The sequence below is a fragment of the Neolamprologus multifasciatus genome, chromosome 13 (assembly GCF_963576455.1).
Source record: "Neolamprologus multifasciatus chromosome 13, fNeoMul1.2, whole genome shotgun sequence".
In the NCBI taxonomy this organism is placed as follows: Eukaryota; Metazoa; Chordata; class Actinopteri; order Cichliformes; family Cichlidae; genus Neolamprologus; species Neolamprologus multifasciatus.
The window spans coordinates 2,203,819-2,215,049 of NC_140451.1; the positions used below are offsets into that span (position 1 = coordinate 2,203,819).

Sequence of the window (11,231 nt, forward strand, 5' to 3'; positions counted from 1 at the left end):
TGCGTTGCAGAGCCCAAAGGGCAGCACCCGAAACTGGAAGAGACCGCAGTGAGAGATGAAGGCAGTTTTAGGCTTCGAGTCCTCTGCTACAGCAACCTGCCAATAGCCTCGCACTAAGTCCAATGTCGAGACAAACTTTCCCCGTGCCAGAAAGTCCAAAGACTCATCTACACGAGGCAGGGGATAAGAGTCTTTTCGGGTAACTTGGTTGAGCCCTCGAAAGTCCACACAAAACCTTGGTTCCGTGGCCGCTCTATTTACAATGACTACAGGAGCTGCCCAAGGGCTTGTGGAAGGTTCAATGATGTTGTCCTTCAACATTTGTTGCACTTGTTCTTCAATCACACGTTTCTTAGCAGGTGACGTGCGGTAGGGTGGGAGATTGACGGGTGTTGCATTGCCAGTCTCTATGGCGTGCTCAGTGAGAGCCGTTCGACCAAGTTGACCATCAAACAAGGAGGTAAACTTGCTGAGCAGATTGAGTAAAGCATCCTTGTTGTTCTCTGAGAGACTTGCTTCAGACAGTTTGGCTGTTAAGTCTGAGCGAATCAAGTCCAAAGACATTAGTGTTCCAGGTGAATGTGAGTATTCATTTTGAAGGTCCTCTTCATCGTCTGCGAGTGGGCAGGGGATGTCCTCAATGTAGACTGTTCTAGTGGGAATGTGAATAGAAACAGAAGCTCTTGCCATAAAATCCATTCCCAGAATGAAAGGAGAGGACAAATCTGGTATTATTGCAAAACGCTGGTAAAAGTTCTTGTTCATGAATCCAATATTGAGCCAAATAACACCCTCAGGGATACAGGGAGCATTATTGGCGAGGTTAACTGCAGGACCATTCCACTTACTTGTGTTTCTAGGGTAAGAGTCATTTACTCGAATGAGATCTGTTCGTACAGCTGAGAGGGAAGCACCCGTGTCGAGGGTAGCATCCACAGATGAAGCATTGAAGTTCACTTTCGTTCTTAGCGGGGTATTCCAGTGGACTTCTGAAAAATTGTTTTCCAAGTGTCCAAGACTGTGTCCACCCTGTAGTGAATCGGGCATGTGAGGCTCCGTTAGTAACTGGGGGAAGGTTGGCCTCTGTGAAATGTCCTCCCCCCCTGTAGTTTCCCGACTGCCTGTATTGTGGCTGGGATGTGGTGCTGCTTAATTCCACCTTTTCATGGCCAGGGTCAGAGGGGCCAGGTGCCGGCAATGGCTGGACTGGGCCATGCTTAGCGGTGTTTGAGGCTCGTTGTGGCAAATGAGGTTGGGTGTTACAGTTTGGGCAGGTGCGTGTAGTGAACCCTGGCTGAGAGCATTTGAAGCAGTAAGGTTCAGGCTTATAGTTGTCTTTGCCACATAAAGCAGGCTTTATGGTCCAAGCACTGAGTGAAGCTCATGAGCACGTAGCAGCAGGTCCATTACAGAAGTGACATTAGCGCCATACAGGGCAACTCTGTATTTTTCAAGAGCATGTTTACTAATCAGGTCGATTCTGTCTTTTTCAGGTGGAGGACTCTTCAGTTTGTCAAACTCACTCAACATGTGAGCAACAAAGGTTGGGAGCGGTTCGTCCTGAGCCTGAACACGATCCAAAATTCCTCTCAGGATGCGTTCTTGGTTGTCGGAGGGCAGAAAAACTGTCTTAAACAGTTGACAGAATTGAGTCCATGATGTGGTGTGGGAGCTCAATGCCTTGAACCATTTCTTTTGCAAGAAAGTGTGGAAGTTCGTTTAGCAATTGCCCATCGGTTAGGTTCAATGAGGCTTTGTATGTGCCAACTGCATTTAACCAGTCCTCAGGTTGCACTTTGCCGTCCCCAGCATACACAGGAGGCTCCAGTTTGGCATGATGTAAAGCTGCCGCAATCACTCTGGAAGTGCTGCTGAGCTCGAGTGGGTGAGATGGGAGGAAAGGATTTGTAGGTTGAAATGGGCTGCTAGGCAGGAACGGATTGGTACTGTTGGTGGGTTCAGTTTTGTCCCTTGCAGGAACATGAGGTGTCGATGTGGCCATTGGGAAAACAGGAGACTGTTTGACTGCAGGAGGGGGAGAGTTCCCCGTTGTGAGTTGATCCCACTGCTTTAGTAAACTCTGCTGTATGTTCAGTGAGTCACGTAAACAATCACTAAGCTTATTCACCCCAGTTCTTAACTCCACCACTTGTTGGCTAAGGCTAGGAGTCACATTTTCAACTATCTGGCACATAGGTAACGAGGTAAGTTCCATGTCTGAGTCAGAGTCGTCTGGGTAGTGTGCCATTGCGATTTCAAAAAAAATTAAGCCGCTCCAGGGCACAGCGCAGTTATTGATATAGCAGTAAAAGAGTCAGCTAGGTCAGACTAGAAAGACAAAACTGCAAAAATGCCATTCAAGATTAAATTTAGAAAAACCACAAATAAAATTTCGCCCAACAACTGAAATTAGGCTGTAGTGATCAGAACCATGTTATTACAATAGCATGTCTGAAACACTAGAGCTCAATGCAAGATTAGTTTTAAATCGTTTCGTTATACTGAGCCGAAGACCAGCACCAACGGTTGTAGTCGGCCAAGTTATCACTTACATGTGCTACAGTCAGTCTAGTCTCAGCAGAGGGAAAGGGGCATGAAAAGCCAGCAGAAATGTTCATGTCCAGGCTCTCCACAGAAGAATTAATCCTTAGAAGACGAGACCAACAGCACGTCCAAATAACAGATCCACAGAGTCCATTCGCGTCGCGGAGTCAGCTTCTCTCTTTTTCTTTCTCCCAAGTGGAGCAGCGGCACACCGCGGTATCCAGAAATTAGTCGGGTCCCACCTGAGCTGAGGCTGCGGAAAACGTCCGAGCGTCCGCAAAAGTGGGGGGATTTCCGAGACAGTTCACGTGCTAGAAGAGAAGAATCCTCGGCGGGATACAAAAATCGTCTGAAGTCCAAGGGGAAAAAGTTCGGGCACCAGTTGTAACGTGCGGTGGAGATGAAGCCAGCCGCGGAGGTGTGCAGGTGGATAGCGAATGAGCAACAGCTTCTGACTTTCCAAAAAGTACTCATTTATTTACAGTATCAAAAATAAAAGTGCTACCTCTACCACACATTACTAAAGAGCACACTAGTCCGCGTACACACAGGAGCATCCATTACAGGAGGAGTGCGAAGAAGAACAAAAAGGGGGTGACACACCAATCATGAGACAGGAGGCGCCGCCATGTGGTGATACACTGCATTACAATAGCAACTGTTACACTATATGACATCATACTGTAGCCTGGGAAATGGTTAGCCACACAGGACACAATTACTGGGTTCTTAATGTGCAGTTTTATTGTCAATGCCGACTGAATAAACAAAAAAAATGTCCTTTGACCTTTACTTTTGTCAAACAGCGGCCATGTGGACTTGTACTGAACATCGACAGCACGAGAGGTAACGTGGCAAAGTAACAGAATAACCGACTAAACAAAGATTCGCCAATACAATACGAGGAATAAAGGAAATGAAATACAAAACACAAAAATACGGCAGTGACCTCTGTGTGCAGAACAAAATACAAAGAGCTAAATCACACAAGGCTCCTTTAAAAACTGTGGAAGTGTTACATACATTTTTATAAACACTTACATTCCACAGAAATCTCAGCTCACTCGGATACTGGAGCACACAGACGATCTCGCAACTCATCCCTTGCATGGAGAAAATGGCCGCTCCACGCTGCACATACAGGTCCTTTGCATCATACATTTCAGAAATACATCATCTTGTTAAAATACTGATGTTTTGCCACTGCACTACAATTATACCAATATGTTTCAATGAGTTATGTGCATATTTAACAATTCCTTACCAACAATTTAACTCCTTCACAACATTCCCGTTCCACATCCACAAAAAAAAGAAAAGTCCCGAGATGCAGTTCTTGTTAAGTCTTTTTTTTGGAAAACTGCAGTTAACCCTTAAGAACTGCCCCCCCCCCTCCCCCCCAGTGACCACAATATGCAACTACACAAACCTATAAAATTAACAGTTTCAAGTGACACGCACTGAGCAGTTGTCATACTCTGACATGTGCTAGGCAGTTGTCATACTCTGACACGCATTGAGCAGTTGTCATACTCTGACACGCACTTAGCAGTTGTCATACTCTGACATGTGCTGAGCAGTTGTCATACTCTGACACGCACTTAGCAGTTGTCATACTCTGACACGCACTGAGCAGTTGTCATACTCTGACACGCACTGAGCAGTTTTCATACTCTGACACGCACTGAGAAGTTGTCATACTCTGACACGTGCTGAGCAGAAAGAGAAACCCTCGACAGAAGAGTTGAGAAACACAAAACTTGTGTGATCTGAATGTCCTGGTGAGTCTCCACCTGTTGCAGGTGAGTGCAGCCTGGACTGTCTCGAGACAGACCAGACCAGCTGCACCACAGACACTTCATACCTCATCTCAGGAGAAAAACTGAAAGAACAACATAAAAAAGGAGAAAACGACCTCAGAAACATGGCCAACATCTGTTTGATTAGACTAACAAATAATGGTTGACCATTTTCAGCTGCTCGCCTAACCTTCAGTAGTTGTTCGAGGTCATTGAAACGCTTAGGTTTTATATATCCAGTTTCCTTGGATTGATAATCTGTCTCGTATTGAAATTGTTCTTTGGTCAGTTTTACCTGTTGCAGAATTTCAGGGTCGCTCTTGTTGACTTTAATAGCCACGATCTGTCTGTTTGCTCTGTGAATTGGTTAGAAACAAAACTGAACTTGTTTTGGTTTCTTTTGTAAAATGCTCTGAAAACATCTGGAAAGGGTTTGGGTTGGTGTCAGGTCAACGTCCGTTATGCCATAAAGTATAATGGGTGAGCGCTCGTATTATGGGTTTTAAATCAAAGCAAAGCTACCACGTCATGAAGGATCGAAGCAAAGCTACCGCGTCACAAGGGATCAAAGTGATTCTGATGTATGCGCAGGCGCACACACACATGTTTGTTTGTGTAATATTGTTCACACTAAATTTGACCGTAGGCAATTTAATATGAGTCAATCAAAGAAAATGTTAGTTTTGGAGAATTTTGAAATTACGAAACTGACAATTACGAGAATTTTTGTTCGTGTATTTTTTTCTTTTGCATAACATGTCGAGCTTTTCTGTATATAGCCATGTCGTAGATTTCGGAGCAAACAAGAAATTGATGAAAATGTTCTATTTTATTTTAACAATCATCAACTGCATATGCAGGTTTCGTACGGGTGCTTGAAATCCTTGAAAAATCTTGGATATATTGTAGTGCTTCTATTTCGGATTTGGTGCTTAAAACGTCTTGAAACTGTATTTCATTCACCACAAATAACTATCTGATTGAATAGTTTTCTTATCAGATAGAGAAATAAAATGGCAAAGTCTAAAAGCAACATTTCTCTGCCTGGGCTGCCTTGTACCTCTGCACGTCAGTCTGTTTCAATGTGTGACCCCCCCTCCCCGAAAAGTCGGGGGTGAGCGCACTAACGTGCTGGAGGCCGTTTTAATGAGTGTTTGCTGGAAAACGAAAAATACAAGAAGGAGTCTGCAAGAAGGATTTGTACGTTTTCACTGTGGAGGAGTTTGCGTAAGTCCTAGTAAATCATTTTCTCCAGTGTGGACGTTACACATGCTAATTTTTAAAATCGTTTTTATTATTTTGCTAGCTAGCAAACTCGCGGGATAAATGATTGAAATGCACTCAGTGTGATGCAATACGGTGCCGCTATTCTAACAGTTAGTTATTGCAGGGTCATTTCTGGAATATGCTGTGAATTTAACCAAGATTACACAGCAGTAGCAGTAATGCGAGTTACTTCCCCAAAGTGAAAGCTTTAAACGTTAGCCCGATGCTAAACTAGCCAACTCAAGCTTTCTGATTGAAGGCTAAAAGCAGCGTTGTCACCAAGTAAACAGAATATTGATTCTATTTTGGTGTATTGCTGCAGTTTTTTCAAGTATTAACTTGGTGCTTTTGGCAACCTTAGGGGGAAATAATGGTAATATGACTGATCCATATGGACACAAAGAATATCGACTTTTTTGTGCTACCGAAGTTCCGTGGCTTTCATTCAAAATCTGTTTATCGTTAAACAACTTGAACATTATAATGGCTTCAAACTCACATTGAGGCCTGTGGGGCACTATCAGCCACTGAAACAGTAGACAAATGAATATTTCATACCTTAAGGCTGCCTGTTTATTTAAGGGAGATGAACAATACATTATAATTGTATATAATAATATCACAGATGATAGATTAAATAGGTTTTTGATAGATGCTTGTGCATTGTTAAAGTCTTATATGTTGAATTGATCTGAGTATGTCATCTGTTCAAAGCCTCTCCCAGTCAGTGCTGTTCTCTATGCCTGTCTTACTCTACATGATCTTTTTTAACATCAGCATGCTAAAGGACTTGTTTGGAAGAGACTGCTATTTTATACGCTAAAATATGTTTTTCCTCTGGTTGGTGAAAACACTTTATTATCCTCTAATAGATTTTTTAAATGCTTGGTGATGGTAGTACCCAAAACTAGCTGCATCAGGTACTTCCCTGTGTATTTGGAGAGGATCAGAAGTCCCAGGAATAAAAAAGCAACTAATTATTTATCTGCACAGCCGTACAAGTGGCTGACTGCTAGTTTGGTCCTCTGAGGCCGTGTCCTAGTCAGTGTGTCTCGCTAGATTTCTCTCTCTTCTGTTAATTGAGCCTTTTTGTTTGTTTTGTGCAGTTCTGGTTAATAAGTGAAATTAATAAAAGCCGCAGAAATATTTTCATTGCATTTCTGTTTGTTCTGTACTTGCTAACTGTCAGTTCAGAAGAAAATGTAGCTGCTGTTTGCCAACAAACTCAGTTCCTTTGCCCGATAATTTCCTTCAAAAAAAATGCCTACATATATATTTATAAGCTGAGTTATTATATAGCTGAATAATTATATCTTTCAATTCATAACTAATAATGTTTTATTTTAAATTAGTGTCTTTTAGCTTCTTCTGCTTATTATTGTTATCCATCCATTTTCTTCTGCTTATCAAGGACTGGTTTACCCGGGCAGCAGCCTAAGCAGAGAAGCCCACGTCTCCCTCTCCCCAGCCACCTCCTCCACTTCTTCTGGGATAACACCAAGACATCCTCAGGCCAGCTGAGAGATATAGCCTCTCCAGAGTGTCCTAGGTCTGCCCTGGGCCTCTTTCTCCTTTTCTCATCAGCCTCTCTTCAACGTGTAGGAATAGCAGCTCTACTCTGAGCCCCTTTTGAGTAACTGAACTCCTCAGCCTGTCTTTAAGGGAGAGGCAACACCCTTAGAGAAAGCTCGTGTTTTTCATCTGTCAGTCCTCTGCTCACCTGTCCCCAAACTCGTAAACAAGAGAAGATTAAAGTCCTCCGCTTGATGCTGCAAGTCATTGTTTTTTATTGTCTTTTTCTTAATATATTCAGATCATTCTAAAAATATCTGTACAACAGTTTGTTTATGCAGTCAGCATTTGTATATATACAGCAGTATTCTCAAACAAGCAACAGTGAACGCACCTGTGTGAGGCAAATTCCACAATCACAGTTCAATCAGTCCCCCCACCCTGACACTTTTTTCCACTTTAAGTGAGGAAATGGAATTAAATCTGACACATCTTTATCTTTTTTGGACATATCAACATATCTTTTTAAGGTTAAGAGAATATGGTCATCAGATTGGAGAAGCTGAACAATCAGAGCTGTGATAATGATATTTAAGGATATTTAAGGTGTGTTGACTGGTTCATAACGTCAGCTCATGTGAGAAAACATCCCATGCTAAAAGTTGCCGCTAGCTGCTGGTTGATGGTGAATTTATTGTGTGTTTCCACCGTCTGTACAGATGAAGAGTAGCAGAGCTGGAGATGAGGCAGGAGGAAGAGTTGACTCAATTCAATTTCACTTTATTTATATAGCGTTAATCACAACAACAGTCACCTCAAGACACTTTATACTGCAAGGTGGAGGCCCTATTGTAATACAGAGGAAACGAAATGATCAAAACAAGCCCTTTTGAGCGAGCACTTGGTGACTGTGGGAAGGAAAAACACCATTTTAACTGGAAGAAACTTCCAGTAGAAGCAGGTATAGGGAGGGGCAGCCTCTGAGGACTGGTTGGGGTTGAGGGGAGGGAGAAAGGACAAAGGACACGCTGTGGAAGAGAGCCACTCTATGAGCTGTTCATTCAGTTTGTGGTTTAGCTCGACTCCATGACGTTTCTGAACTAATGCTTTGCTCAATTAATGTTGCAATGAATTATGGGTGGATTTTACTGATATTCTATCTTTATGTTGTCACCAAACAGATCTACAGATTTAGGATTAGCTACAGGCTCCTCTACCCCTGCTAGCCCTTCTGTCCTGCCCAGGATGGCGCCCCTGGTGCCCCCTCATAAGGTCCAGCAGTCCTACTGTCCATCCAACAGCTCCTTCTCCCCTCTTACAGCCCCTATGGGAGCTCCATCTGTGGTGGCTACAGGCCTTACAGCTACAGCTACGGTGGCGGCTACAGCCTGGGAGGATACAGACACACACCTCACCTTGAGGACGTCCCCCCAGCAGGTTTGTGCAGCAGGCTGAAGAGATGGAACAGCAAGCACTCACATATTCATATGAGTACATTTAGTTGTTTTGAGAGGTGTACTCAACACAGGACAGTGGCTGCAGGTGCTGATTGTTTTGAGTTCAAAGTAATTAAGGCTGCTGTTGCAAAGTTTGATAATAGAATCTGAAGCTGGTAATGTTCAGGGCTGCAGTACACGTGTAAAGATGAGTCTGCTTGTATGACATCATATGTGCCTTTGTGTAACTCAGTGGCAAATAAATTGGGTACCATAGCTCCATATGCCATTAGTTACTTTACAAGTGTAAGGAAAAGCAGAAGGACTTGTTTTTGGTTAAGACCAGTTAAAATGATGAATGTCTTTCATTCAGTTTCCTTGCTTGGTTTAGACACTAACTGGGCGAGCGAGGAGGACGACCACGTGGTGGCCAGAGGAGAATATAACTTTACAGCTGCTTCTCAGGAGGAGCTTTCTATGCAAGCTGGAGAGATGCTCAACCTCGCTCCTAAAGGTGATGAGCTTTTTACTGGCTGCAGGACATTTGATTCTGAGTGCTTTGACCCAAAACCTTCTATTTTTGTTTTCCTTATCTTAGAAATAACAGATGAGGGCTCTTCTTTTGTGTGAGCGTGCCCCATGTTTACAACTATCTCCCTCGTGTTTAGAGCTACAGCCCCGTGTGCGTGGCTGGCTCCTGGCCAGCGTGGACGGTGAGACCACCGGCTCGTCCCAGCAAACTACGTTAAGATCCTCAGCAAGAGAAGAGACCGCCGGGCCACAGATGTGGAGAGGCTCGCTCAGGCCCAGCAGGCGAACACGCAGGCACCCCAAACAACCTCAGCTGCACAAATCTGTGTCTCTCCTGCAGCCCATAAACGTACAGCATCTACCCGCATCATGTACAGTACATGAAGGACCCGTCTCGTCAGATTCATTAGGCTCAGCTGTGTCCCCCTCCTGTGTTTCCTCGTTTCCCTCTGTGTGTATTTATAGTAGTGATGGCCAAACAAAGCTTTCTGAAGCTTGTGTTGAAAAACGATTCATTACTGGAAGCTTTTTAACACAGTCCTCTGTGGTGACATCTGCTGGTCAAAAATATGAAGAGCAGCTTGAATCTACAGAAAAACTGAACTGCTTCATTATGATTGCCCACTCTGCAGAGTGGAATTCACAATTCACAATTGGACGTCACTGATCACGTGACTGTGGCCAAACGAATCGAGCATCGACAGAGTGCTTCTGAAGCGGTGTGTTGGTGTTTTCGACACACGCGCCGGAGCGTCAGCTTCAAGCGGGCCATCACTAATTTATAGCATTCGTGCTCTTGTGTGCGTTACTGGTCCGTCTGTGTTCCTCCATGCTGTTTTTCCTGCTTGTCATCGTGTTTTAACTCCATTCCCTCGTGTCCAGGTTTCTTATCTGGTTCTCAGCTTTCCCAGTTTAGGTTTTCCTAGTTTTGTTTCTCGCCTCCCTCGCCTTTGTTTGTATGTCACTCTCCATAAATAAAGCTCACTCACATCAGCAGTGCCTGCATCTTGGGTCCTCCATTCATATCTCAACACGCAAACCCTGACATTTATTGTGTAGTTACATACTGCTAGGAAGTGCTGACAAAATATGAAATTATGATGCTGTTTATGTAGAGGCACAGTACCAACACAGAACAGCGGGGACACAGAACCAAAACCTAAGAACTAACATCACACATCAAGAAATCAAAGATTAATAAAACAAAACAGAAAACACTGAGCCAGCGACCCAGGACCGTGACATTCAGTTTCTCAAGGAGGAATCAAAGCAAACATTTGTTTCTTTTTATGAATAAGAGATTTCCTTTATGGGTTACGTGATGGTGTAAGTTCCAGCACAGCTCATTTAGTGTGCAGAAGTGCTCCGAGGCCCCTATGAAACACATGATTGAAAGAATCTAATAAATTAGAGGGTGCAGTAGCTGTAGTATGACTTTTTGTTCTCCTGCTGCATGACGACTTTACTTTTTTCTTTCTTTTGGTGGGAGGAAGTCGACATCTCAGTCCATTGTGACGTGCAGATCTTTGACTGGCTTATGAACTCCGTCAGGAGGAACTCAGCAGGAGAGGGAAACAAGGACCAACAAACCCGGCTTGGTAAAAAGGAACAAGAACAGAAAAAATCAACATCATTACACATCCCTGAGCTGTCATTTACACCACCTGTGGCGCTTGATTTATTGGTCACTAAACGTGGTGTGTGTTTGGTGCGTCACTGGCTGCGTGTTCTGTGTTATTTGTCGGTCGTGGGGTTTGGGCGTTGATATTTGACATCACAACAGAGAAGCGAGTCTGGCATTGATATTTGACATCACAGCAGAGAAGCGAGTCTGGCATTGATATTTGACATCACAGCAGAGAAGCGAATTTGGCATTGATATTTGACATCACAGCAGAGAAGCGACTTTGGCATTGATATTTGACATCACAGCAGAGAAGCGACTTTGGCATTGATATTTGACATCACAGCAGAGAAGCGACTTTGGCATTGATATTTGACATCACAGCAGAGAAGCGACTTTGGCATTGATATTTGACATCACAGCAGAGAAGCGACTTTGGCATTGATATTTGACATCACAGCAGAGAAGCGACTTTGGCATTGATATTTGACATCACAGCAGAGAAGCGACTTTGGCATT

General features: G+C 43.7%; 1 protein-coding gene across 1 annotated transcript; it reads left to right on the forward strand.

Annotated features, from left to right (window-relative positions):
• The first annotated feature begins 3,355 nt into the window (after window positions 1-3,355).
• On the forward strand, window positions 3,356-11,028 carry LOC146504784 (uncharacterized). The gene is made up of 5 exons (XM_085183539.1): window positions 3,356-3,390; window positions 7,021-7,158; window positions 8,443-8,558; window positions 8,949-9,071; window positions 9,226-11,028. Exons 1-5 carry the CDS (start codon window positions 3,356-3,358, stop codon window positions 9,753-9,755), a joined length of 942 nt encoding a protein of 313 aa, XP_085039665.1. The 3' UTR covers window positions 9,756-11,028.
• Window positions 11,029-11,231: the final 203 nt, after the last annotated feature.

Coding starts and splice junctions, on each gene's coding strand:
- LOC146504784 (XM_085183539.1), top strand. CDS start 3,356: ATGTGGACTTGTACTGAACATCGACAGCACGAGAG. Junction 7,159..8,442: donor GCCTCTCCAGAGTGTCCTAG/GTCTGCCCTGGG, acceptor CCCCTCTTACAG/CCCCTATGGGAGCTCCATCT. Junction 9,072..9,225: donor GCTCAACCTCGCTCCTAAAG/GTGATGAGCTTT, acceptor CCTCGTGTTTAG/AGCTACAGCCCCGTGTGCGT.